Source organism: Halichondria panicea, chromosome 13, assembly GCF_963675165.1.
Source record: "Halichondria panicea chromosome 13, odHalPani1.1, whole genome shotgun sequence".
Classification (NCBI taxonomy): Eukaryota; Metazoa; Porifera; class Demospongiae; order Suberitida; family Halichondriidae; genus Halichondria; species Halichondria panicea.
The window spans coordinates 2845870-2873783 of record NC_087389.1 but is presented as its reverse complement, the minus strand read 5'-3'; the positions used below and the strand labels follow the sequence as shown (position 1 = coordinate 2873783).

The window sequence follows — 27914 nt, the reverse complement described above, 5'->3', positions numbered from 1 at the left end:
CCCCTCTCTCAATTCCTGGCTACACCCCTGGACGTGACATACATTGAGCTTATGGACTACTTACTCTCATTACAAATTCATATATATATAGGTCATATTAATAGCTCATAATTATGGCACCACAACAATGCAACAATAAAAGAATTATTCAGCTTCAATAAACGCTGATTCACCCTCCACTTTGTTTGTGCGGGCTAAGATCCTTACAAAGTCCTTTTTGAAGTCAGTGAAGTTTGATAAGACGTTATCAACTTCAAAAGTGAAAAAACAGAAGTGAGCAATCAGCTGCTAAGCCTGACACACCGTTGAATACTATCTTAATTTCCTTTGCAATGCATGCAGCTTCCAGTAACAAATCGTAGGAAAAGATCCAAGTCATTTGTCTGCATAGTGCCCTTTTGAAAGAACCTTCATATACAGTAGACTCTCGTTAATCCGGTCACCCTTGGGACCATGCAGCTTGGCCGGAATAGCGAGGTGGCTGTAGCTCAGGAAATAGCCGCGGCTTAAAAAAAGACCTTACCTCGAATCTAATGACTACTTTTGCGGTTTTTGTCTCGAGGATAATGAATCATTTTGTTCTCTATTTAAGTGTAATTCAATTTTATTTGCTAAACCACACCCAAAACGTCATATCCCGCCGTAATACACGTATAAAATTACATTGAAAACCTTGTTTGGGACAGCCAGCACTGGCCGGTAACCGGAATAGCGAGTGGCCGTACTTCAGGGTGAGTTTTGTGCAGTAAACATATAGCTAGCATTCCGTGCCAAGCCAAATGGCCGGTATATCGAGGTGGCCGTACTTCAGGGAGCCGGAATAGCGGGAGTCTACTGTATTGATGTGAGAGTATTTAACCCTCACGCACTATCATTGCACGTAGATATCCACACACCCCAGACCTGCTGGAATACAAAGTCCAGAGAGAATTTGCAGAAACCGACAACCACTGCATGTCCGCTGACGCAGTATGAACGTTACTGCATGGCAACTCATTTGTCTGCATAGTGCCCTTTTGAAAGAACTTTCATTGATGTGAGAGTATTTAACCCTCACGCACTATCATTGCACGTAGATATCCACACACCCCAGACCTGCTGGAATACAAAGTCCAGAGAGAATTTGCAGAAACCCGACAACCACTGCATGTCCGTTGACGCAGTATGAACGTTACTGCATGGGTGACTTTGCACTCCAGAAAGCTCTGTGATTGATTGGATTCATCAGTACAATCGCTGCTGCTGGCTTTGTCAGGAACTCTTAACGGGAAACTTGCTGGATTGCAGTCATTAGAGTTGAAGGTGTTTAGAGAACATTGACTTTATAGATAGGTAGTATTTACCTTATTTAATCAGTTGTACTAATCATTGATTTACGTGAATATCTAATTCTGACTGAGTTTACAATACGTGAGCAAATAGGATTACTCCTTATTATTTATGATTAGTACAACTCACTAAATCAAGAGGAACGATCTTCCTACTATCCCTGAAGCAAGAAGCTGTTACAAAAGGCCAAGAAGAATTATACCCAAATAGAGAGCACCACCACGTGGTCCAACAATGCCCCTGGTTAAATGCCCAATAGAAGGCTGTGAGTATGAGACCCCTGATGTGGAACCAATAATTGCAGCTGCACTCATCACAACCCACTCAACCAGCCACCGGGCACCTGATAGACCAACACAGGCAGCAAGAGTCGAACAGGTGAAAAGGCCATGTATTTCATCAGCTGGCACGACCGAGGACTGGCACTACTTCAAGTCGAGATGGAATGACTATGCACGAGCGACTAGGTTGGAAGGCACTGACAAGGTCATCCAACTACTGGAGTGCTGTGATGACCAGCTCCGCAAGGACCTCACCAGAAATGCAGGAGGCTCCCTCACCAGAATGACAGAAGATGAAGTATTCACAGCCATGAAGAAGCTAGCAGTAAGAGAGGAGAACACTATGATAGCGAGGGTGACCCTCCATAACATGAGGCAAGATCGAGACGAACCCATACGGGCCTACGGGGCCAGATTGAGAGGACAAGCCAGTATTTGTAAGTTCACACACAAATGTACTGGATGTGACGCTGACGTAGACTATACAGAAGCTGTACTCAGAGACGTGCTCTGCAGAGGCCTAGAAGACACGGATATCCAAATGGACTTGTTGGGAGACAGCAACCAAGAGCAGATCCTCAAATTCATCGAGGCAAAGGAAGCAGGCAAACGATCGGCATCCCGCCTGCTACTACCACAAGCCACTGATGCAGTGGCGGGCAGTTCATACAGAAAGCAGAAAAGACCACCAATGAAGGAACCACTGCCAAAACACCAGGATACCTGCACATACTGTGGGACCAAGGGGCACGGGAGAAACCCCCCAACAAGGATCAGGCGAACCGAATGCCCAGCCTATGGCACCAAGTGCAACCACTGTGACAAAGATCACCACTTCGAAAAGGTGTGTAGAGTCAAGAACGGCACAAAGACGACCGAACACGGAGATGCAATTTTCGATACACTATGTGGGCTGTCCTCAACGGACAACTCTAACTCTACACCCCTGGACCACCACATCTTCGATCAGTTCACCAAGGGGTGGTTACGGAGACAATCCAAGCCACAACCATTTGTTAGGCTACAGATGAGCGTTGAAAGAGAGGACTACAACCACTTTGGGTTCACCCTCAAAAATCCAAGACAGCAATCGTTTGTCAGCGCCCTGGCCGACACGGGCTGCCAAAGCTGCTTGGCAGGACTCAAAATTGTGAAGAAACTGGGACTATCCACAAAGGATCTCATTCCCGTCGCTCTCAAGATGCATGCAGCAGACAACCATGATATACGCATCCTCGGTGCCACCATACTCAGACTATCAGGGACCAATGACAAAGGAGAAAAAACCTCAACCAGGCAGATGGTGTATGTGACCAGCAACACAGACAAGCTATTCCTCAGCAGGGAAGCTTGCACAGACCTAGGGATAATCTCCAACAAATTCCCAGCCATTGACAGCGTCGAGGAAGACACCCCAATGTGTGCCACTATCACGCCTCAACCACAAGACTGCCAATGCCCCAAACGGACCCAACCACCCCCTATCCCCAATCGGGATAAACTCGAAAAATACCTCCTCGATCGCTACAAGTCCAGCACCTTCAATGTCTGCGAACATCAAACACTTCCCCTCATGGAAGGCCCGCCAATGAGGCTAATGATCGACCCACATGCCACCCCATCTGCCCATCATTCACCAATACCAGTACCCCTCCACTGGCAGGATGAAGTTAAAGCTGGCCTAGACAGAGACGTGAGATTGGGAGTCCTCGAACCCGTACCAATTGGAGACCCGGTAACATGGTGCCATCGTATGGTCATCTGTGCCAAGAAAACTGGCAAACCTCGAAGGACCATTGACTTCCAAGCCCTCAACCTCCACGCCACCAGGGAAACACATCATACCCAGTCGCCATTCCATCAAGCACGGTCAGTTCCCCAAGGGAAGAAAAAAACCGTCTTTGACGCATGGAACGGCTACCACAGTGTACCTCTTCACCCTGAAGACAAACACTACACCACGTTTATCACCCCATGGGGTCGTTACAGGTACCGTACAGCACCACAAGGATACATCGCTTCCGGCGACGGTTACACCAGGAGATACGATGAAATCACCTCACTTGTCCCCAATAAAACGAAGTGTGTGGACGATACCCTCTTATGGGCAGACAATATCGAAGAAAGCTTTTTCCAAGCATGCAATTGGCTGGACGTCTGTGGCAAACATGGTATCACCCTCAACCCAGACAAATTCCGATTCGCCCAAGACGAAGTAGAATTCGCAGGATTTGAGATAACGAATGACACGGTGAAGCCATGCAAAAAGTACGTCAGAGCCATCTCAGAGTTTCCCATCCCACAAAACCTAACGGACGTAAGATCTTGGTTCGGGTTAGTGAATCAGGTATCGTATGCATTCAGCATGACTGATGTGATGCTCCCCTTCAGAGACCTACTCAAAGCCAACAACAAATTCCAGTGGGACGATACACTCCAACAGGCGTTCGAACAGTCAAAGCAGACAATCATCACAGAGATCCACAACGGGGTGACCATATTTGACAAAACTAAACCAACATGTCTTGCTACCGATTGGTCAAAAAATGGCATTGGCTACTGGTTGTTCCAAAAACACTGTTCCTGCCCCTCAAACGACCTCTTCTGCTGCACAACCGGTTGGAAGATAACCCTAGTGGGCAGCAGATTCACGCACGCAGCCGAATCCAGATATGCCCCAATTGAAGGTGAAGCACTGGCAGTCGCAGATGCCCTTGACAAATCACGACACTTCGTCCTGGGCTGCAACAACCTAACCATTGCCGTAGACCACAGACCACTATTGAAGATATTCGGAGACAGGTCCCTAGACCAAATCAGTAACACCAGATTGAGAAATCTTAAAGAAAAGACCCTGCGATATCGGTTCAAAATGGCTCACATCCCTGGCGTCAAAAACAGGGCCCCAGATACACTCTCAAGACACCCCACAGGAGACCAAAATCCACCCAAAATGGTCCTTCACGATGACATTCACGGCATACAAGATGGCACCACTGCCCCTACCCTGCACATCCCAACACAACTAATGGCTGGCATATGCACAGAGGACCAGCTGCACTCTATAGAGGTGGAAAACGAACTTCAAGAATCCTTCATATCCTCCCTACACTCGACACACACAGTCAACTGGGAAGAAGTCCAAATCGCTACATCTTCAGATGAACACATGCTGCTCCTCCTCTCTATCATAGAAGATGGCATCCCTGAACAAAGACACCAACTACCAGCTGAAATCAGAGAATACCATCAATTCAGAAAACACCTCTACAGTACAGACGGTGTCGTCATCTACAAGGATAGAATTGTCATCCCACCTTCACTCAGACCAGTGTGTCTGTCTGCCTTACATGCAGCCCATCAGGGGACATCAGCCATGACATCGAAGGCAGAAGCCTCAATCTTCTGGCCTGGAATCACAAGCGACATTCAAGCCACCAGAGCCAATTGCTCACAATGCAATAGGATGGCCCCATCACAAGCGGCATTACCACCAACATCACCAATGCTTTCAGTCTACCCCTTCCAATGCATATGTGCAGACTACTTCCATTACCAAGGCTGCAATTACATTGTAATTATCGATCGATACTCCAACTGGCCCATTGTGGAAAGGGCCAAGGATGGAGCCACAGGACTCATCAACGTCCTACGACACACGTTCGCCACATATGGCATACCGGACGAACTCTCATCTGATGGCGGACCGGAATTCATTGCCCACACCACCAGGCAACTCCTGCACACCTGGGGAGTCCACCACCGCCTGAGCTCCGTCGCATACCCACACAGTAACTGTAGAGCTGAAGTAGGAGTCAAAACCATCAAGAGGCTAATCACTGGTAATGTTGGAAAAGATGGTGCGATCACTATTGATGCATTCCAGCAGGCCATACTTCAATACAGGAACACACCCGACCCCGCCACAAAGCTCTCCCCAGCCATGTGCATCTTTGGTAGGCCAACGAAGGATCTCATCCCAATCTTACCCGGAAAATATCGCCCACAATCCACTTGGAGGGATACTCTCAATCTTAGGGAAGAGGCCCTTAGAAAGCGGCATCTGATACAACAGGAAAAATGGAGCGAGCATACCAAACCCCTGACCCCATTACGTGTAGGAGACACCGTCAGGATCCAAAACCAAACAGGCCACCATCCAACCAAATGGGATCGTACTGGCATTGTCATAGAAGTGCGCCAATTCCACCAATACCTAATTCGCATCGATGGATCAGGCCGACAAACTCTCAGGAACAGAAAGTTCGTGCGGAAAATAACACCGGTTCATCAGCCAGCAATTCAACGCTCCATCCTAGATGACCTCACCCATGTACCCTTCAGCACTACCACACCACCCACTCAACCCCCTTCTCCATCATCAGACGAGACTCCGCCTGGGACAGCAGAGGACCATGTCACACCAGCGGATCCCAACCCACCTGCAGATCCCACCCCACCACCTGCAGCTGAACCCCCTCCACCACTCAGCCCCATTCCAATCCCCGCCCCTTTAAGACGATCCACGAGAGTGAAGAAACCTCGTACATGGCTATACTAAAGCCTTTAAGTCCCCCTGGTTAAAGTCTTGGGAGGAGATAGAGAACATTGACTTTATAGATAGGTAGTATTTACCTTATTTAATCAGTTGTACTAATCATTGATTTACGTGAATATCTAATTCTGACTGAGTTTACAATACGTGAGCAAATAGGATTACTCCTTATTATTTAGTGTTGGCAGAACACAACACTCACAGGCAAATTGGGACAAGGACACTTGTTAATTTGTCATGTAATTCAAAAGAAATGCTTCATACTTGGAGATAACAGCATTAAATAGCTTGCTTGAGGTAGCCACAATTAGTAAAGGGTACGTACAAGGGAGCGGAGTGTTTGCCAAAAAAGAATCCGAAAGCTTACTAGGGCATTTGATGTAAAGAATCGATCAGATGGCATGGCTCCCAGAATGCTGAGAACCATCTCTCTGCACTTCGGTCGATCCATCCCATGCAGGCCAATTCTTCTCAAAATGAAATAAAGATTGGACACTCGCCGACAATATATAGATACAAGTCAATCACATATCTTCATAGTAGTAAAGAATGCTGCTAAAAATGTTGCCATAGAAGCATCATTCAAAAATGGTTCTACGTCACCATTCTGAGCTGTACAAGTATTCATACTTCATACCTTTCATGTGAGTGTAACGCAATACCCTAACTATGATAGAGGGTGCGGCAGGACCATGTTGATTTAAAACGCGAGTGGTAATAGATACCAGTTCAAATTTAATTCTTTCCACACCCACTGTACTTAAGTGGTACCTCTGTCAACACAAGCGCGTAAAACTCCCGAAATAGCTGCTGAAAATCCTTTTTTCCGTCTCACTATAATACCTCTTACCTTACCTGGTACCCTCTTTTACTCATCACTAGAGTGACATAATGCCATTGATCCAGTGCCATATTGCACAGGCCCATGCAATAACTACAATAATCAATTTGCTGTTTGGCTATATACTTGCATGCAGTGTATAATACTAGATACTGTCAAGAGTTCATGAACTCTTGATACTGTATAGCAGGTTATTTTTGTATAGTGCACATTTTCGTCTTTTTGTATTGTAGAGAAGCATCATTCAAAAATGGTTCTACGTCACCATTCTGAGCTGTACGAATCTTTAGAATACGAAGTATTTTGTTAATTTACACACAAATTTGGACAACGAAAATTATCGGCTATACCGTACCTAATGATACTAATGCACCGCAATTAATATAATTATGTAGGGTTATAGGGTTAGGGTTATGGTTGCTATAGTTATGTGTTCTTATAAACTGTCATAGTGTAGGAGAGTGCAACACTGACATAATATTGACATTGTACATATGACTGGAATGCTTTGATCTTTGCAGTGGTTGTCCCAGGTCAATTTTTCCAGATTACACATTAAAGAAAATTGGCCTGGAGATGAGTGTCAGGCTACAAAATAGAATCGCCATCTACTCTTGGCGCTAGCACATAGTAAAAAATATTGGTTATGTCATTCTGGGTGACAGTGTCACACTACCACTGTATCTACATGCAAAACGAGTTTATATATACGGACTATTCCTGAGACTTCATCTCATTTTCTTCTGCTTCCTCTGCTTGTTTTTCCCAACATGATACGTTACTACCATACAAGGCGTACACAAGCCAAAAACGTGACAAATGCAAGGCAAACAAGGCCAAGTGTACAACTGGTATGAGGACTACAGTCGCCAAGATTACAACAATGGCTGAAAAAGTTGGCTGCGTTTCATAGTCAAGCACGGGGTATATGTAGCGCTCTTCATCTCCTGGATTAGTCCCATTGGCAGCCCAATAGATTCCAGTGAAGCTGGCATAGGCAGTGCAAAAGAAAAGCGGGTAGATCACATGAAGTAGTCCTACAGGTACGCCAAACATGAACACATCCAAGATTGTTACAAGGCCATTCACAAGATGGGTGTTGGCACTGACACCATCTATAGAACCACCGGTATAGAGCACAACCCAGAACAGAATCACAATCCCCAAGGCAATCTCAGAAAATATGGAAAAGGTGGCCCAGTGAAACATTTGATACCAAGAGAGCTGGTTACTACCAAAGCCGCAACAGCCTTCCGGTTTATTGAACTTATAGTCAAAAGTACGATCCCCATCTTGAGACTTCCGATTGCAGACATGAACAGTAATAAACTTTGTGGTGACTGAAAGAGCAGCCACAAGGAGATAGAAAACAAACCCAACAATTCCCCAATTAGTCAAGTAAATCAACCAACGAGGACCAGACTCAGAAAATTGGATTCCAGACGCAACTAGCCATTCAATAAAGTAGCAGGCAATTATCCAGCGGTAGATCACATGGAACACTTGGTACTGCCACTTGTAAGGTAGCCACTGAAACGAAGGGGTTGGACCAGATTAATTAGCATTTCAAAATTGGAATTACTTACAGGTATGTATACAAGTGATTTCCAGTCACTCGATGTAAACCATAGTCTTGAGTAGTGGAGATCACGGAGAAACTGCTTGCAGCTGAGAATCTTCAAGCACTTCATCACCAGCGGCTGAAAGTTTACGTACAGCTGAAAAGAAGTAGACAATTCAGTCAGTGAATGGCTCTCTAGTCACTAGGCCGAAAGAGTTACAGTAGTTTGGGACAGTCAAAATAAACTACACACATTGACATACTGAAGTTAAAACTAGAAATTAAATGTGACAATGCCAACTGCATTGGAAATGGGACAGTTACTTAATGGACTTGTCCAAAACTGAGCTACCTGATACATGCAAGCTTGCATGCAACCTGTCCATACTCCTTTTTTTTTAAGGAAGAGCCATGCCCGTCAAGTCTATATTAATGTGGGTCTAGACCCCAATAGCACAAGTTTTAGAGTTAGGCTATAATTATAATAATATAATAGATCTTCCTTACCTATGACAGTAGTTGGTGAAATCCAATAAGATCTATATAGATGTTGTCTGGTTGGCACTGTCATATTAATTATTACCTAATTTGAAAAGCAGATGGTGCAGATCCACCCCCCATCTATAATTAGATTCATGAAGGCACACCTCAGAGAGGGACCACACATCAAAATATGCGACTAATAACTGAGGCTACCGCGCTATGTAAACGCAGCGCTATGGCATTTAAATCAGAATGCACAAAGTGAAACAAACAGACAAACAAACCAACATACTAGGCCACACAAAGTAAATTGTATGTACCTACTTGGTTCTCAGGCCCTTCCCTCCCCCTCGTTGGGAGCAGAGCTTTTGTCCTCTTTTTGGAGGTTGTCCTCTGCATAGTGGGAAGTTCAAATTGCTATTTATAGGCATATCAAAGATTTTTAGATAACGTCTTCATGCAGCTGTGTTCATGTACGACTAGTCCAGTACAAGCCAAATAATAATGCTCTGTAGGGAGAGTCCGTTATGGGTACAATTAGGAGTGTATATATGGGGTGTTATCTGTGTCAAAATGACTATGACAATGTACACGCGTGCATTCATGTGCACATTACAATATGCATGTCAACATGCGTATACATATCATGTCAGCATGCGTATACACATTTACAGTATTATGCTGCATGGGATGTCAATAATTATGACCTCAGCATAATTATACACTTAACCCAATATGCATCAGTATGCATGTCCATGTAATAGGTAGACTGGTTGGCACACACAACATTAATTATGGATGACTCCTCCACAAGACTCCAATTTGAGCTGGAAAAGACGCCTTATAATTATTTTTACGGTGTGACATCTTGATTGTGCATGCGCGGTAAAAGTATAAGCCCACTCCACGTGTCGGTACACGTGGAGTGGGCTTCTAAATATAATCTGCCCTCATGGGCTACTCTCCAAATCTGGAGGTGAGAAAGATAAAGAAGAAGAAGTACCGACAGTGTATCAGACTCTGAGCTAGCTAGCTAGCTATGATATAAATGGCTGACAAGATTACTCGCACCAACAATCTTTAACTTAACAGTTATTTACCATAATTATCTATAGCTAGTTACATTGTAGCTGCAATGTTATCAGTTATAAATTTTATTGTGCTAGTCCTATTCTATATAATGAGCACTTGCACTTTGACCCAATGACCACAATAATCTAGACTCCACCCTTTCCGCCTACAAAATTACAGTGTAATTACTCTCAATATCCGGATACATGCATATTGTGATGTGTACATAATGTGTAAGTATACATGCACATGCCACTATTGACTTGTGTAACGTGTATATTCATGTTGCATATTATTATGTTGACATGCATGTTGACATACATAATTAATGACATCTATTTGCGCCTCTGCACCACGTTAACCTCGAGTCCATCTTGTTCAAATTAACTAGTGTCTACATACACAGCAGCGAACGAACTATAGCACAAAAATGAAATTAAGCTACTTCTTAATTTCAACAGCAAAATAACACACCTGTAGCACCAAAAGATGGGATTAAGCTACTTCTTACAAAATACACAGCAGCGAACTATAGCACAGAAATGGATAATTTCAGCAGCAAAATAACACACCTGTAGCACCAAAAAATGGGATTAAGCTATTCTTACAAAATAACACACCTGTAGCACCAACCTGTTAATTTTCACATTAAATATTACCGTATAGCTGGTAATTTTCGTGGGACAAAATATTTGTGGTTTTCACAACCACGAGGTGAATAAAATATATTGCTCAATCACGAATGTTTTGCCCCCCGAAAATTATTGATTGGACTAACAAATAAAAAGTAGATTTTGGTCATGTGAAGTGTGTGCTGACTTGTAGGGTTGGTAGATTAATTTTGAGCATAATAGTAATTATACTGACACAGACACCGTTATACAATTACGAGGCAGGTATTAGAAATATGAGTCTGTCAAGTCAGTAACAATGGGTAGTTCTCATACAATTTGGCGGATAATTTATCTCCTTAGCATGGCATCATTCTATAATAGGCTAGATAGAGTCATGTGGCGATTATTTAAAGTTTGATGTTACTTGTGCAACAACATGGGATGTGGTCTATGTTGTGCTTTGGAGTGGGAATAATAGGATTTGAAAATAAAATAATACTAGGCTGATGCAATGTCTTGGCATAATCACTAACCAATGTACAACTCTTTTCACAATACGGTCACTACACGTACCTATTACCATACGTATTACTAGAATAGTTTGCTGGTGAAAAACTTTTGCGAGGAGCCAATCAGCAGAAAATTTGATTCTTTGCGATCTATTGTGTGGCAAGGATCGTGTGTCATACCAGTACCAGTTTAGGTTTATTGTTGCGAAGTGATCAAAGTTCGCTGATACTTGCAAAATATTATTATAAAAAAGGTTGCCATTCAAAAACTTATCTGGAATATTTGGCAGAGGCCTATCATGATAGCCTCGTGGAAACAAGTACCTGTACTAGTACTCTACATTATTGTATTGCTAAGCACGCCACTCTAATATAAAGCGCCAAACTAGTTTTTCTTACTCTATTTGTGCGCCACTGGAAAATCATAATTATTTTTTTATGACACTCTAATTATAAATGACTGCATGACTGCATGTGATGCAACGTACGTTGCCGAGTATTAATTTGATGATGGGATAATTCCTTTCTAACCTGCTGCAGGTATTTGTTTTTAAACACAGTGATTAACAAAAAATCAAACTACAAACTGAATACCTCTTTTTAGATTTGGTAGATATCTAATTCTTGGCTTTTGAGTCCTCACATGCCACACCAGCACCTGCAGGTACAATTATAAAATAATGATGCTCAAACAACTATGACATTGTGTTATAATAATTATAGAAACTGATGTTAGTAAGCTAGTTATTAGATGATGATAATTATTATGACTGTGCATTACGGAGCTGTATTTGATTCAGTGGAAGCAACCTCAACAGTGGCCTAGCAAACACCCACGCGGGGCTTTTGCCATGCCAATGCTCTTATTTAGAGCCAATTATTTAGAGCCAAATCATATGCCGGGGTTGCTGCCTGGGCAATGCCTAGGCTATAATCTTTACTGGGTTCTTTGCTCAGGCTTGGCCGTTTAGAACATGCTCAGTAGATCTATATCTCAGCCACAGCTAAGTGGAGTCCTTTATATGGTCCTGCAAGTTAATGGATTTTGTTTGAGCATGTATTATCAGTACAGTATCATGTATAACATAACATCCTTTTTAATGCTGGTTATACGGTTGGAATCAAAGCTGCAATTATAATGGAACAGCCAATCAACGTTCGTGGAATGTTCTGAATCAAAATAATGATGCTAACTGAGAGTTTACAAGTGAAGATTATAGCGATAATGAAGATCTTGAAGATTCCTTCCATATTCCCCGCATTATTCTTCCGTGTAAACTAAGAGTACAACATAGACCACAACTATCATTGACGTCACACAAGTAACATAGTTATCACTAACTATATAATGGCCGCATGCATGACTGTGTAACACTATATCCTAGAATCATGCTCGTCAAGGAGATACAGTGGAACCTCCATTAACGACCACCTCCGAAGAGCAACCACTCGCTCTATAACGACAAGAACTCAGGTCCGGATTGAATGTAAAACAACCTCTCAAGAACGGCCACCTCTCTCTCCGTATAACGAGCTGCTTTTTTTCTTCCCCAATCAGCTTTAGCAGTGGAAAATAACCTTCTGGGAACGGACAGTCACACCCAGAATTAGCAGAAAGAGTGAAAACCTAGCTGTAGCTTGTCCCTATAGCCTTTTCAAAGCTTGTGTTAGCTAGAGAAGTTAGCGAAACTCCAAGATTTAATTGAAGCAGGAATTGGCTCATAGAGCATACATGTGGTTGCAATCGAACCTCTCAAAGACCATCCACTGTAAAACTACCGTAGAAACTGAATTATTAGCGATTACTCACTATAAGCGTATCTTAAGCGCATGCTCAAATGCAGGTTTTTTGTACTCGAATTGAAGCGCTTTTCCAATTATGCGAAGGATAGCTAATTTTGTTGATCTATGAGCTAGCTAGCTTGTATAGTGCATGGTAGCTATATAGCTGGTGATGTCCATCTGGAAGGACTCTCTGGGCATGCTGAGAGAATGTGAGACATAGATGAGGTCCAGTTCCTGGTCAATATGAATGTTTTTATAATTAAAATGAACTGTAAAATGAACTGTAACATAATAGTATGATATAGATCCAGTTAGGGTTGCCTGCTTGCTCATTTTCTAGCTAGCTTACGAGTCAGCCCTCATCACAGAGACATCCGGTTACTGGGTGGGGCTCGAAAATGACTGCTTTATAGGCGCATTCTCGATACGGCTAACTTCTCATTTCAAATTAGCAGTGGAACCTCCATATAACGGACAAATATTGCCTTAGTCTGTAACGGACACCATTGGGGAACAGCCTCCTAGCCGTTACAGAGAGGCCACACATTTGTGAGTAGTCTGTATACCATAGAAATTGGATTATTGTGCTCATGGGGTCAATAGCAGATCTATACGCTTATATTCACCTATACAATACTACTAGGTACAAAGCTGTGTTCCAAAGCCTGCCTATTCTCATAATTATGATAAAGGTGCCCATTATGCCAGCATAATTCTCACCCAAATTTGAAAAACGTGCCTATTATACTCAATTTGTACGCTAGCATGCTCAAAATGGCCAAGCCTACCCAAGATTTTAGCAAGGGAATATTCCGCATTTTTACGACTGCTTTCTATGTGGCTGGTTCTGTTTCGTAAAATGTTTTAGTTTGGTGCAATTGTTTTAATGCTAACTTGAAGTTGTCAAACTAGGCATTGTAGCTGCTCTGGCCATCGTGTATTGTGTTAATAATGACGTTAGTCCGGGGCCACGTCCATACACCTACTGAGTTTGAAGTGCTGGAAAACTTACGGAGCTTCGATCATGACTGGAAATCTGAGATAGCTCTAGCATGGAGACTCGAGTGGGTTCTGAACAGCAATAGCCCAGATACTAGAAAGTGGCCCCAGACCAATGCCATCTTAATATTAGCACGAGGCGTGGTGCAAAAATATTGTGTACTCTCACCTAGCTAGCATTATCCGGGTTAGTGAAAAATCGACCGACTAAGGCAATATTTTGCACTGTATCATGGTACACACCTCTCTGTTGTTCCCCCGGCATTCCACCATGTCCCTATTCACAAAATTCCCAAGAAAGTCTGACTCTAGGTAGCCAAGCTTTGACTGCTTTCCAAATTTATCAACTCCTATCAATGCATTCGGCTTGGCAACAATAAGCTCCACACGGACAGCAAACCCAGCCATATCAATGGGTAATGACCTGGTAAGAAATGCAATAAAAGACAATAATTATAACTTATGCGATTATACCTCTTTGGCTGCCATTTAGCATTCCATAACTTTGCACGACCATTTCGATTACAGATGGGTCCTTCAGCCCTCATTCCCCCACAGAATCCAACAAGGAACACTGATACTTGCTGAGTCTTCTTGATCTGTAGGAGAGGCCGAGCATTTTATCCATATACTGCAGCCGCATAATTATAGTCAATGTAGCAAAAGGACGGCAGGCCGACCAAGCAGGCTAATTATAACACTCATAATTATGTAACTGACTATACCAAGCACGCGTGTGTAATCTACTTATAACTAGACGCAACGCAGTATATAATTTACCTCTTCAAATAGTCTCAGGTCATACTTGTTATCATCATCCATGAAGTACACAGATCCTGTGCAATTTGTTTGATTAGAACAGTACCTCCTAATCCAGCCTAATCCCAAGTTTCTCTGATCAACGCCACTCGAAATACTTTTCTTTCCTGGTGGGGTGTATACATTCAGTTGGACACTTTCTACTTTGCATCTATCAAGGACATCAGAAACTAGGGCGGTCTTCATATCAGAATCCTCCACGACTAACCACAACAAATTCTGTACATGCATTATTGTTTGGCATAGTGAGGTGAGATCAACCTTCTGTGTGTCACGAACATAAGTGGGAGTGATTGCAAATATGATTTGCGATTTCGTTGTCCTGATTGTTGATAAGGGCCGTAGAATAGGTTCAGAAAATTTCTCAATAGTATGAGACATCTTTTCTGCCGAGGGGTGGTGAAGTAACTGTCTTGTTAGCATGTTGTCAGAGGCTGAGCTACTTCTTTGAGGACTACTTGAATCTGTGAAGTGTTACATGTATGTATGAAACAAAGGAATGCCTGGATACTTGATAGTTGTCATTTATACTGATGCATGCAAGTCACCCTGTTCTTTTTACAACCATGTACCTTAAGGTGACATAATTTATTTCCACAGGTAGATTTGTTTGGGTTTTCACTGTTTAGCTCATTTTGCTGGTATTAAATTCTGCTAAATCCTGCTCAAGTTGTGAGTTATTCATTGCGTTTACAATTATCTGCAAGTACAAATTTTTGCAATTTTACTCTCATTCGCAGAAATAGCAGAAATTATAGTACTCGCGAAAATATGACCTTAAGGTAATTTGGATTAATTAAAATCTGCAACAAAACTTCAAAGGACTCAGTGGTAAAATACGGTACAAACCACATGCATGCTCTGTATTGCGAATGTTTTGGAAGGTTATAATCTTGCACATTAGGTGCACACCTTAAGAGAATGGTGTGCCAGCTGAGCAACATTAATTTTTATATTTCACTGCGAAAGCTGTAATTAGGGGGTGTTCGAAGAGCAATCACAATTCCAGGATCTTAAACGAATAGAAAATATACCAGTATATGTTATAACGAGTGTTGCAAGCTGCGCTGAGCTAATGTGCCTCACGCCATGTTATGCTTTCGCTCAAAAAGAATTATAGTAGGGAGAATAAGCTTTTTCGAATTTTACATTTGACAAAGAAAGTGTATTATAATTAAATAGCTAGCTGCTTTAGGAGCTCTTTTCTGACTCTTGTAGCTAATAAAAAGCTAGCGCTTTAGTGCAAGGCTAACTCATAAGTTAAATAGAAAGTTTGTGCGAACAAATGATGCTACGAAAGATTCTGAAGAGACAGCAACAGCCTTCAATGTGAGTCAAACTAGACATAACTCGAGAAAGAAGCTTTAGTTTGCTAATCCACGACACAAAATCCAAGAGAACGTGGCTAGAAGCCTATAGAAGCTGTTAGTTTTCGTCGCATTGCAACTGTTGAGCAGTTACAGCTGGAACAGATACACACACAGTCAAGTTTACCGTATCCCTTGTGTGGCCATGCCTCGAGGCATAATTACACTAGTAGGAGTTAAGAATGTGTCTAGAAAGAACTAGGCATAACTCGAGAATGAAGCATTATTTTCCAAATCTCCACAGATTGAAATCCAAGAAAACGCGTGGCTATAGAAGCTCGTACTACATTGATAATTGAGCAGCTGTAGCAGTCTAGGACAGACAGACAGACATACTCGCGCGCGCGCGAGCACACACACACACACACACACAAACACAAACACTACCGTATACCTCGTATACCTTGCTTGCGCAAGCGCATACCGAGGTATAACACGTATAATTATTAAAAGTAATTACAGCGCTAAAATTAGTGGCACACAAAATATTAGATTAATAGTTTGGTACTTGGAGTGGCGCTTTGCATTATAATATAGAAGCGTTCCATGAGGCTCCAATGGATAATTATACATAATTATAGCCTTGATTTCAGGCCGCATTTATAACCTAAGCGCCAGCAAAAAATAATTCAATTGGAGATATAAATGGTAGATTGTATAGCTAGCTGCAAGATCACTGAATCCTAGCACTCATTGATAGGGGAGTCACTACACGAGTCCTAGGATCTACCCATGCAGTCATTGTTATGGGGAGTCACTGGATCTTCTGACACCGGTTTCGGGGTAGAGGGGCGTGGCTCGTCACTTTTTGGTGAACGGTAAGTAATTGCAACGACGTGCAATTACTGCCTTGACGACCGCACGTTCAAATAACGGCCGCGGCAACTTTTTTTTACTGAAACTGGAGGTAAAAAACAATGTCCTTAAAACTGCATCACTGCATCACAAAGTATGGCTACTCACTCATGCAATAAGGGATTAATTAATAGCACTCATATAACAAGTACTGGAAAGGATACTAATTGCACGAGGCGTATTGCTTGTTACTCGTGCTACTAATCCCATATTGAACTCTTAGCCATACTATTAATTATACCTATAATTGATGTACAGTGGAACGTCCATTAACGACCACCTCCGAAGAGCAACCACACGCTATATAATGGCCAAGAGCTCAGGTCCGGATTGAAACTACAATGACTTCAATGTAAAGCAACCTCTCAGGAGCGACCACCTCTCTAATCCGTATAACGAGCAGCTTTCTAGTCCCCAACCAGCTTTAGCAATGGAAAATAACCTCCCAGAACGAACAGCCACACCCAGAATTAGCAGAAATTATTTTGCACATCGTGAAAACCTAGCTGTAGCTTGTCTCTACAGCCTTTTCAAAACTTGTATGAGCAGTTAGCAAAGCTCCAGGATTCATTTGCAGCAAGAAATGACCTCATAGACCACACATAGCTGGCAATCGGAACCTCCCAAGGAAGACCACCTCTCTATAACGGCCAAAAGGCTGTTTCCTAATGGTGTCCGTTTTATGGAGGTTCCACTGTAATTACTGCGCCAGAAAAATTAATTCCACTTCTGAGTGGTGCATCTTTTACTGAAAAAAATTGTGATCAGCCCAGCTGGCGCCTAAATTCTACAGCTAGTATAAAAAAGTTGTAGAGAAAATGGGCGTGGTCTAGCTCAGTTTCACTTGCTAGCTGCACCGTTGAGAGCTGAGTGACTCGTGAACAACGTTCATTGACTGTAGCTATGGGTTAGACAACTGTTTAGAAGTGTAAAGGGTCAAAGATGCAGGATGATTGTCTTGATGTCTCAAACAAGTCTTTTTATATATATACTAGGGTGACACAAGGTGTCATGGGGCGAGCGTGTTAGCAGTACAGGCAGTTCATATCTGTGTGTTGTGAATACCTATGCTTGTCTTGTTCCAAGCATGCCTGTCTGGCCTCAGGAGTCTCTGTAGAAAAAAACACTGGCTTATTATCATGAACGCCACTTGTCAGTGGCACTTACCCGAGGCTCTGCTGGTTTGAGTTGAAGCAGCCATTTGCTGTAGGCGTGCCTGTCTGGCCTCAGGAGTATCTGTAATGAAAATTACACTGGCTTATATCACCTGTACGCCGTCTGTACTTACCTGAAGCTCTGCTGGTTTGGGTGGAAGCAGCCATTTGCTGTAGGCGTGCCTGCCTGGCCTCAGGAGTCTCTGTGTCCCGTCTCAGTTGCTGGGATGCTCTATTGGCATCCTTGAATCTTGAGTGCCCTGTGCTTTTTCTCTGCGTTTGGCTAGCCTGACTTCTTTCTCTTCAGCTGTCTTGCTTGTCTGTTTCGATCCCTCCTTATTCGAAGTCTTTCTTGTTTGCGTTCGTTGTCAGTATTCATTTTATGCAACTTTTTCTTGTGCCTCCAGTTGTGCAAAATACACGAGGAATACACGAAATTGGTAAGGACCGCGTGTGTAAAAACCGCGTGTGTAAAAACCACCTATCAGGCCGTACCACTACATACATACATACATACATACATACAGAGAAATTTCCTACCGTCGTCACTAAGTTAGGGCCGGCTCGCTACGCTCGCCCCAAATAAGCGCCAGGAAAAAATAAACGGTTGGCGCTTCTTTTAGGACATAAACAATTATGTTGATACTGACATGGCGCTGTAATTACATCAATTACAGTGCAGTATGTAAACTCTGACCACTCACTGAACACAGATGATTTCATACTGAGAATGACAATTGCAGTTAAGACATTACTTGAGAGCAGGAGAACTATCCATGGCCACCGCATCACAGATGTGATGTAGATCTACGTAGATAGTCATAGACATAGTGCAGTGTTGTCATATCGCCTGTTCGTTTTAAGTGTGGCAAAGGTGTCACATTCAACGCAATCCATTGAGCATCAGGGATCATATGTAGCTCTTTCAATGCTTTTATCTTCACCCTTGTATATATCTATGGTGGAATAGGAAAAGACCGTTAGCCTCGATCCCAGGCCGCACTTCCCACTTCCCAGTGAAGGAGGCTAATAACGTATGCGCCATGCATGTGCAAGAGGACCGATGGAAATAGCTAAGAAAAGTGACGTACTTATAGGATATGCAGCTGCTGTTGGTTGCCCAGCTGAGAGTGTGAGTCAATAATAACTGTATTGTCCACTGAAAGTACTGTCACATGATATTGTGGCGACAAGTCAGCTCAGCCCCCCAAACTATAAAAAAGTATCATGCACCAGCCCCGAATAAAAAAAATGGTTCTGGAGAATTTCCTATCAAACCCTTGGCGTGTGACTGCTGCGGTATTTTGGAGGCAAACAAATGGGAAAGAAGGTATCGTATAGTCTGGGGGCCAGACCTTTTTCTCAGAGGGGGGAGGGGGAAGAGAGAAAGAAGGTCTGGAGACTCTTGCAGCACTTCCGTGTGCTCTTGGAATGTCAATAGGGAGGAGACTGTGATATTGGAGGTTATAAAGAAGGAGTAGATGTAGCAATACTCTCATTTCATTGGCTGTATCTAAATTCCATTGGCTGTAATCCAAATTCCATAAAGGCAATACTCGCATTTCATTGGGTTAAAAAATCACATGACATAGGATATGCATTTCATTGGCTCTGGCCACATTCCGCTAGAGCACACGGAAATGCTGCAAGAGTCTCCAGACCTAATCCTAGCTCTCTTGATTTTGCCCCCGAGCTATTAGGTCTGGCCCCCAGACTAGGTATCGTAATTGATGTAATTACAGCGCCACCATAATTTAATGGTCCTAAAAAAGCGCCAACTATTGTTGGAATTTTTTCTGGCGCTTATAAAAATGAGACATCAAGACAATCATCCTGCATCTTTGACTTCCTTCACTTCTAAACAGTTGTCTAAGCGGTCAGGCTGGTCAGGTTTTGCCTGACCACTTTTTGGAGCTAAGTAGGTAATGGTGGTCATTTGAAAATTGCATAGTGGTTTCCTGGTAGTGGTCGTCAATATTGTAGTATAACCTTTTTTTACCTTGGCCTGACCACTCTAAACTTGCTTGTTACGGCCTTGCCAGCTGTTGAACATAAACGCCACCATAATTTAGGCACCAACTTGAGCTGATCGGAATTTTTTGTGCTCTAAAGATAGCCTCTACACAGTTGTATGTAGATGCAACTGATATACCTTAATACCTCTAATTAAGGCGACCCTCACACCCTCAAGCTTTAGGTAATTTTCTGACCTCTAAAAGTAGCGACAGCTGCGTTGTTTTAATGTCACGACAAATGTAGCCACACCCTAGCCTCAATCTAGCCCACTGGAAAATACACGTTTTTTAAGCAGCTAGAAAAATCGAGGCAAGTAGACTGCAACCCTCTAAATAAGCGACACCAGGTCTTCAATTTTTCAACCTCCAAAGAAGCGACCTCTGGCTTTGAAAGTGTCATCTTAATTAGATGTCTTACAGTATCCTGAAAAACGAGCAATCCAAATGCAAGTGGCAGTCCTGAAAAATAAGGTATAACAGTGGGGGAGAGAAACGAATGCGTCTTTTGCTACATACACTCTTCTAATAAGCGCCACTTAAAATTAATTATGCTTTGGTGCACAAATACATGTAGCCTCCTTCACTGGTCTCCCCTGAAGAGAAGGCCTGCTACTGACTTCTTGCACATGTGCAACATTATTGAATATTTGTTCCCCTATAATACTGAATTTATCACGAAAATATCCTGACAAAGTATTGAAAGTCATACACAGAGCTATTTAGCTAGCTAGAGACATAGCTGTAGTTTTGTTGTACCAGCTATGTACAGCTATTTTCTTTCTGATACTGCAGTATAGTAGACTTTCACCAAAGTTAGTATTAGATGGGCGTGGCCTGTCCATTAGGCTATTGTCATCCACACTGTTGCAGGCTACGGGTAGCTATCAGCTCTTTCTCAGATGGGCTAGAAACCTTCAATCGAACTTTCTATCTATTTCCTTCAATCCACTTCCGTTCGTTGTGACGTCATTGTTTTACTCAGCATACGCGTTGTTATCCTGCGTTAGCCGGTATCTGGCTAATGGTTAGCGCATGCACAAGCAGTCGATACCAGGCCCTCCCTTCGAGGAAGAACGGCCTGGGATCGAGGCTAAAATACATGTAGATCAAGAAAATAATCTAGTTTGGCTCTTATATTAGATTGGCGCTTAGCAATGGAATGTAGAGTATAATACTAGACTTAGTATATATAGCTGTTTCCATGAGGGTATCATAGATCAGTTTTACCTGTAGCCTCGATTTAAGGCCATGTTATAATTTCTTTTAATGCCAGCAAAAAACTATTGGCGCTCAATTAGAATAAGTATATACTTATTAGAGGGAGGACGGTAAATTTACATCAAATATGAATTTGTGACCACTGTTTACTATTAGCCCCGTAGGACCGCAACTTTGATATAGGAAAGTTCTTCAGACCCTATTTTTGAATTGGAGCTGATGATAGACTACCCCAAACATTAACCGTTTGCAGGTTTTTTCAGAGAACTCTAATTATGTAGCTGACAGGTCACTGCTGCTGCAAGTGCTATAGCAGATTATCTGATTATGTAGCTGACAGGTCACTGCTGCTGCAAGTGCTATAGCAGATTATCCAGCCCTATTATATCTGACTTGACAACTTTCATTTTAGAAATGGGTGTGTCCCTTAAATGCGTATGCGCATCGCAGCTGTTACTATGGAGATAGGCTTGCTTATCTTCTGCGCATGCGTCCATGTGACACTGCTGTTTTTTGTGGGTGGATTAAGGCGTGGTTTATCCATGAGTTATCCGGCCTGCCTCTGGAACCAAGGTGTCCGGATAATCGAGGTTCTACTGTACTATACTATGACTACAATACTATAGAGGTACACAATACAAGGGTGGAGAAGTAGCTAGCTGGAGACGTACCTTATTTGTGTAACGAGCTTTCTTGTGGCCGGTTGTCATTGTAAGAAGCATAGCTGACTAGCGGCCGTGGGGTGAGAAGTCGTTCAGAGAGTCTTGTATTGATGTAATATAATATGTGTACCGAGTTTAGGGCGGAACCGCTAGAGTGGAGAGCAGCTGGAGCAAGTTTTAACCCAAGATTGACTATTCACCATTACTACCAATAATTACGTGGATCTCGATTGAAACCATCGCTTCGCACGATAAAGTGCTCACGCTATTCACTAGTATGTATAAGTATATAGAAGCCCAATTATTAATTTACATCATATAGTACTCCCTGCACACGCATATACATTACACACTAGCTAGTGTGAAGCAGGGAAAGCTGGCGTATGTCAGGGGTGTCCTGGGAGGGAGCTATGTTTGCAGCAGCAAGGTGACTCAGGTACTCACTTTCCAGTGGGTTATGCATATGCTCTTTAATAGGTGGAGTTGATGAAGACCAGAAGTATATAAACGTCAGAATGAAGGCAATCAAAAAAAAAATTCTTGTGTTATCAGGAAAAGGAGGTAGACTACATACTGACAACAATTTTTACGTCATACACAAACACCGCAGGAGTGGGAAAATCTACTGTTGCTGCATGTCTGGGTATGGCCCTGGCAAAACTCAATACTAAGGCAAGTCTTGCGTATGCACATGTAATTTTAATTTCTCTTTACCTTACCTTACCTCACCACGTTTATATTAGGTTGGCATACTTGATCTTGACATCTGTGGACCTAGCATACCAAAACTCTTGGCTGTAGAAGGCCAGGCTGTAGTCAACTCTCAGTATGGCTGGACTCCACTCAGGTATTAAAGTTAGAGATCGAATGATTTTTATTACACATTGAGAGTCTGTCATACACCTGATTATATAACATAACACGTAGCCTTAAATTACAGCTATATATTTCTTATGTTTTATATACAGGTCCCCCCATTCTGAAGTGAAAGTGATGTCTGTTGGGTGTCTACTTGGTGAATCTGACAGTCCAGTGGTGTGGAGGGGACCTAGGAAATCATCTCTAATCAAGCAATTCCTGAAGGATACTTTCTGGGGGCGGTTGGACTACCTTATATTTGATATCCTCAGGCTATTGATTATGATTAAGGAACCAGCAATCTCCACCTCTGTACCTTAATAATATATAGTGTCTTTCCAAAAATGTGGGAAAGGTCTTCAGGGCCGCATAGGATTTTGAGTAGGAGAGAGCAAATGAAAAAGGGAGGTCTTTAGGGCTGCATAGGATTTTGAGTATGAGGGGGGAGAAACCCCACTGCCGTATATGCATGCACCAAAAAGGCACCCCAATGGAGAGGGCCATAATATTATAGCGCAATTTCAACTCACAAGTCATAATTAATACAACATGTCTATTATACTGAATCTCCCATATCCTAAGGGGCAGGGCTGGGAGCTCTAGGTGCGGGTGACCCTTATAGCTAGATTTTCGTTACTCACTCTACTGTCTTACTTAACTTAGACCAGGAGCAGATCTGTAATCTGCTCGCCTCCTGCTTAGACTGACAGCTAAATCTTTTTGTGCCATAATGCTGCACTATTTCAATTTGACGCATTCATAAACATGTGTACAGCACACAGTAACCTCCTGGAATCATCATTGACTCTCTTTAACTCTGTGTTTGCACATACTCCTCCTGGGACGTCTGATGAGCATCTAACTGTGGTGAAGATGTTGCTGAATGTGAAACCAGAAGGGGCAATCCTGGTAACCACACCGCAAGATGTTGCATTGGCTACAATTCGAAAAGAGATAAGTTTCTGTCGAAAGATGAGTCTAAACATTATCGGCATAGTGGGGAACATGGCATCATACGTGTGCCCTTGCTGTAAGGTACAAGATTAGTTACTTATTATACTTGCCACTTAGAAAATGTTTTTAATTACATAGGAGGAGTCTCCAATTTTTACAGATGATGGAGGAGTTCAAAGCTTGTGCAATGAGTACAGTATTCCGTTTTTGGGAACAGTACCCTTAGACCCAGTAAGTTTAATGTGTCAAAACCATGGGATGATCTCAGGCTTGCAATATTCACTAGGTAACATCAATAAAACATTTTTTAACAGGTTCTGGTGATGTGCTGTGAAACAGGAACCAATGTATATGAACAGAACTCAATTGCAGCAGATACCCTTTTAGATATTGCCAGGACACTTTTATGATTCAGAGTGCTAATGATTTGATTAATGAACCCAGAAGCGATTAGAAAGATATAATTATGCATGTGTACAGCTATAATTATTATGTTAGGTACATAATTATCAAATCACAATAATGATATTAGTATGTTAGTGAGCGCTCCTGTATTTTATCTTCCCATCACACTTGGAGCAGCTGCAGGGGGGATTTCCTCTACTAGAGCACTCATCACTACACGGATCACCACAACAGATGTGCTGAACATCAAAATATCGCGACCAATACCCCTGAATAGAATTTATATACGATTCGAGTGTGCCACAAAAAATACCATTTTGCGAGAGACTGTAGATCAAATTGTGATGGCTCTGTATACGTAATACCTCGATTTAAGGCGACCCTCCAAATATGCGACACCCTGGAGCTTCAGCAATTGTCTGACCTCTATAAATAGCAACAACCGCGTTGAAAATTATTTTTTAATGTCGCGTTCTAAATAGAGGTAAATTGTAGCCACTCCCTAGCCTCGATTGTAAAATCAGTGTTTTTATTAAACCGGCCTGAAATCGAGGCAAGTAGACTCTGTAGATTAGATGCGACCTTCTAAATATCTTCTAAATATGCGACACAAGGACTTAATACAATATACCTCCAAGAGAAGCGACCTCTGGTTTAAAAAGTGTCGCTTTAAATCGAGGTCTTACAGTAGTCTATACAAAGATCAAACTACAGTAGCTACATAGATTTCTACCTGGTGAAGTCATTGCTGTATAGAAACTTTGTTAAGTCCACAAACTTTCTCCATTTTCCCTTAGGTTGTGTACCTGACTGCTTGCCTGTAACAGGTTTGGAAGACATACTTGTATATACTCTCGAGTCCAGAGTCCATGAGCACACGTGGCTTCCTCTGCATGGCTTCTTCTCTGGCACACATGATCTGATGGAGGGGAGGAGTCTGGCCTCAGAGGAGTGGTCTGTGACCTAGCCTCGAGACCAGGCCGATTAAAATACGTATTTAATCGGCCTGGATTCGAGCATGATTCGAGGCTATATGACCCTGCCCTAGTTGGGCGGAGTCCAACCAACTGCGTAGGGTTGGGCTAGTCTCGAGGCCAGACTCCTCCCGGGGAGAGAGTCTGGAGTCACTTTTCTTGGTTTTCAGACAGTCAAAAGTGGGCGTGTCGGAAATGGGCGTGGTGACGATGCTAAAACTGGCTGGCTATTATCTCTACTCCTATACAGATTTAGTGAGATTTGAAAGATTCTCTGTACTTGAAATAACATTTTTAGTTGATGTATACAGGAATTTAAGTTAGCCATTGCCTACTGGCATAGTTTTAAAAATGACAAAGGTCAAGTACTATCAACCTCCTCTGTGAAGTGGAATCATGTGACAGTTTAATTGCATTCTTGCTAATCTGATTGGAGATGTCAAATTTTGACATCTGAACCAAGAAAAGTGACTCTAAATGCCAGACCCTCTCCCTGGCACATGTCAGATCACGTGCAAGGGAGTGGTCTGGGGCCAGACTAGGGTTGGGCACCACTGCAATGTCAGGTTTTGTTCCAGAAACTGGTACTTAGCTTTAGGGTGTGGCTAACAAAGTGGGCGGTAACCGTAAATCTCAGTTAGAATGCTCTGCAGGAGTCACTTTTGCTTGCCACTAGCTCTAACTGACCTGGAGTGTTCCTGGATCAAGCTGGCTTGTCTACTATTGTTGCATTTTGATTTGAATAAAGAAAGAGAATAAATAAGAAAATAGTTACTGACTCGTTCATTAATAAGCCACGCCTTCAGCACTTGAACTCTGCAATCTGATTGGGCTGCAAAATTTCTGCAGTGACACAAAACCTGACATTGCAGTGGTGCCCAACCCTACGCAGTTGGTTGGACTCCGCCCAACTAACCCTGCCCTAGGATATATCTCTCCGTTCCAACGAGTTCAAGAATGGCTCAAGAACTAGAAAGTGAGTTTAGTATTATATTATGGCCTCTGTCTATGGAGCTAGATACTGCTGACTTTCAGTGTAGTACTTGGCATAGTTTAATTGGCTAGAACGCTATAATAGTCACCTTCTCATGGAAAACTCAAATTGACATGATAGTGGGTCCGGGTATATATAAATACTCACTCTCCTAGTATAGGCTTAAGCCATGGTTATTCTTTTCAATTTCTTTCCCCATTTTTGTCTAAAGTATGTGTACCGTTTACATTATACCACCTACGGTACCCTTATTTTAGCCTCAACCACTCTGAAGTATGCTAGCCTGCTGACTCTGACCGTTCAGAACACTCTACTCATTGTCAGTATGAGGTACTCTCGGTTGGTTCCCCCTGAGCAACGTTATATCACAACAACGGCTGTTGTCTTTTCAGAATTTGCCAAAATGTGTGTATGTCTTTTGATCATATTTTTTCGGGAAAAAACATTCAAGGAATTTGTTAAAACTCTACATCATCATCTTATTGAAGAATGGAAAGACACGTTAAAGATGTCTGTCCCTGCAATCGTCTACATGATTCAAAATAACCTACAGTATGTGGCTGTTTCAAATTTGGAGGCTGCAGTGTTTCAGGTACCCTTATAATTATCTGTAATTGTAATCATGCATTTTAAGCTAATTATACGCATACCCATTTCAATTATGCTCATAGGTTACATATCAACTAAAGATATTGACTACAGCTTTATTCTCGGTATTGCTTTTGAGCAAAAAACTTTCTGGGGCTCAGTGGGGCTCCCTGGTCATACTGTTTGTAGGTGTGGCCTTTGTTCAAGTGCAAGGGGGAGGTACTTCAAAGGTTAATACTACTGATCAGAACCAGATCGTTGGACTCATTGCTGTAATTGTCTCGTGCCTATCTTCTGGATTTGCTGGAGTCTACTTTGAAATGATGCTGAAAGGCTCGAATGTGTCTGTCTGGATGCGCAATGTCCAGCTTGGAATGTTTGGCTCCATTACGGCTATATTGGGAGTTCTCTTGAAAGATTATGACACTATCCAAAAAAATGGCTATTTTGTTGGTTATTCTCCTCTTGTCTGGATAGTCATTTCTCAGCAAGCTTTTGGTGGTCTTATTGTCGCATTAGTAGTTCGTTACGCTGACAACATATTGAAAGGATTTGCAACTTCGCTCTCAATTATTCTCTCTTGTATTGCTGCTGTGTTTCTTTTCGACTATTTTATAACACCATTCTTCGCAATCGGTGCTGTGTTTGTAATGGTAGCAATATACCTGTATGGTAAGCCTAGAGCACAACAACCCACATCCCCTCTACTAGCAGACAAGAAGGACCAAGATGAACAATTACCAATTAAAAAACTCACACCCACGTAACTGCGACTATACACTATAATATTTTATTTTAGAGTTTCATGTAGAAATTTACACCGCCATGGAATATGCCATGTAGTATATATAGTGTTGATAAGAGTGCATGCATGTGCAAAATGTATGAGTTTAATTTAATTATACTGATGGTAATTAAGGAATGCTGGAGATGTACAATAATTATATACACGTGTATGTACGTGTTAGACTGCATGTGCACTGTTTCCATGATGCCATGTACATGCATGCGTTAATCATGATT

General features: G+C 42.4%; 4 protein-coding genes and 1 long non-coding RNA gene across 16 annotated transcripts; 3 read left to right on the top strand and 2 right to left on the bottom strand.

Moving 5' to 3' along the window:
• Positions 1 to 419: 419 nt before the first annotated feature.
• Positions 420 to 6304, top strand: LOC135346524 (uncharacterized). The gene is made up of 2 exons (XM_064544169.1): positions 420 to 844; positions 902 to 6304. The coding sequence occupies exon 2, from the start codon at positions 1564 to 1566 to the stop codon at positions 6169 to 6171; it is 4608 nt and encodes a 1535-aa protein (XP_064400239.1). The 5' UTR covers positions 420 to 844; positions 902 to 1563; the 3' UTR covers positions 6172 to 6304.
• Positions 6305 to 7513: 1209 nt separating this feature from the next.
• On the bottom strand, positions 7514 to 19204 carry LOC135346586 (galactosylgalactosylxylosylprotein 3-beta-glucuronosyltransferase 3-like). Of its 11 annotated transcripts, XM_064544268.1 has the most exons (11): positions 18358 to 19204; positions 18237 to 18305; positions 18135 to 18180; positions 15420 to 15547; positions 15109 to 15311; positions 14809 to 14954; positions 14503 to 14627; positions 14272 to 14452; positions 11839 to 11902; positions 9375 to 9443; positions 8593 to 8724 (listed from the first exon to the last, which is right to left on the bottom strand). In XM_064544268.1, exons 6-10 carry the CDS (start codon positions 14848 to 14850, stop codon positions 9382 to 9384), a joined length of 474 nt encoding a protein of 157 aa, XP_064400338.1. In that variant the 5' UTR covers positions 14851 to 14954; positions 15109 to 15311; positions 15420 to 15547; positions 18135 to 18180; positions 18237 to 18305; positions 18358 to 19204; the 3' UTR covers positions 8593 to 8724; positions 9375 to 9381. The 11 variants fall into 11 exon arrangements, with proteins under 11 accessions (XP_064400331.1, XP_064400333.1, XP_064400330.1 ...); XM_064544265.1 differs by having other exon boundaries at positions 14809 to 15311; XM_064544264.1 differs by lacking the exon at positions 15420 to 15547 and having other exon boundaries at positions 14809 to 15311.
• Positions 19205 to 19216: 12 nt separating this feature from the next.
• On the top strand, positions 19217 to 24376 carry LOC135346592 (cytosolic Fe-S cluster assembly factor NUBP2 homolog). 2 transcript variants are annotated; one of them, XM_064544272.1, is made up of 9 exons: positions 19217 to 19355; positions 22479 to 22545; positions 22596 to 22679; positions 22729 to 22790; positions 22862 to 22965; positions 23087 to 23241; positions 23809 to 24011; positions 24069 to 24161; positions 24245 to 24376. In XM_064544272.1, exons 1-9 carry the CDS (start codon positions 19260 to 19262, stop codon positions 24338 to 24340), a joined length of 960 nt encoding a protein of 319 aa, XP_064400342.1. In that variant the 5' UTR covers positions 19217 to 19259; the 3' UTR covers positions 24341 to 24376. The 2 variants fall into 2 exon arrangements, with proteins under 2 accessions (XP_064400342.1, XP_064400343.1); XM_064544273.1 differs by having other exon boundaries at positions 24217 to 24376.
• On the bottom strand, positions 24218 to 25848 carry LOC135346620 (uncharacterized). The gene is made up of 2 exons (XR_010398053.1): positions 25069 to 25848; positions 24218 to 24604 (listed from the first exon to the last, which is right to left on the bottom strand). It is a non-coding gene; the product is annotated as an uncharacterized LOC135346620 (long non-coding RNA).
• Positions 25849 to 25907: 59 nt separating this feature from the next.
• On the top strand, positions 25908 to 27790 carry LOC135346583 (UDP-galactose translocator-like). The gene is made up of 3 exons (XM_064544255.1): positions 25908 to 26285; positions 26561 to 26895; positions 26975 to 27790. Exons 1-3 carry the CDS (start codon positions 26267 to 26269, stop codon positions 27656 to 27658), a joined length of 1038 nt encoding a protein of 345 aa, XP_064400325.1. The 5' UTR covers positions 25908 to 26266; the 3' UTR covers positions 27659 to 27790.
• Positions 27791 to 27914: the final 124 nt, after the last annotated feature.

Excerpts from the sequence above, each read along its gene's own strand:
- LOC135346524 (XM_064544169.1), top strand. The coding sequence starts at position 1,564 with ATGCCCCTGGTTAAATGCCCAATAGAAGGCTGTGAGTATGAGACCCCT.
- LOC135346583 (XM_064544255.1), top strand. Across the intron at positions 26,896-26,974 it reads TGGAGGCTGCAGTGTTTCAG|GTTACATATCAACTAAAGAT; the intron begins GTACCCTTATAA and ends TTATGCTCATAG.
- LOC135346592 (XM_064544272.1), top strand. The coding sequence starts at position 19,260 with ATGCGCCATGCATGTGCAAGAGGACCGATGGAAATAGCTAAGAAAAGT. Across the intron at positions 24,012-24,068 it reads ACGTGTGCCCTTGCTGTAAG|GAGGAGTCTCCAATTTTTAC; the intron begins GTACAAGATTAG and ends TTAATTACATAG. Across the intron at positions 24,162-24,244 it reads GAACAGTACCCTTAGACCCA|GTTCTGGTGATGTGCTGTGA; the intron begins GTAAGTTTAATG and ends ATTTTTTAACAG.
- LOC135346586 (XM_064544258.1), bottom strand. The coding sequence starts at position 19,012 with ATGCGGTGGCCATGGATAGTTCTCCTGCTCTCAAGTAATGTCTTAACT. Across the intron at positions 14,628-14,808 it reads ACCTGAGACTATTTGAAGAG|ATCAAGAAGACTCAGCAAGT; the intron begins GTAAATTATATA and ends CCTCTCCTACAG. Across the intron at positions 14,453-14,502 it reads GCTAAATGGCAGCCAAAGAG|GTCATTACCCATTGATATGG; the intron begins GTATAATCGCAT and ends ATTTCTTACCAG.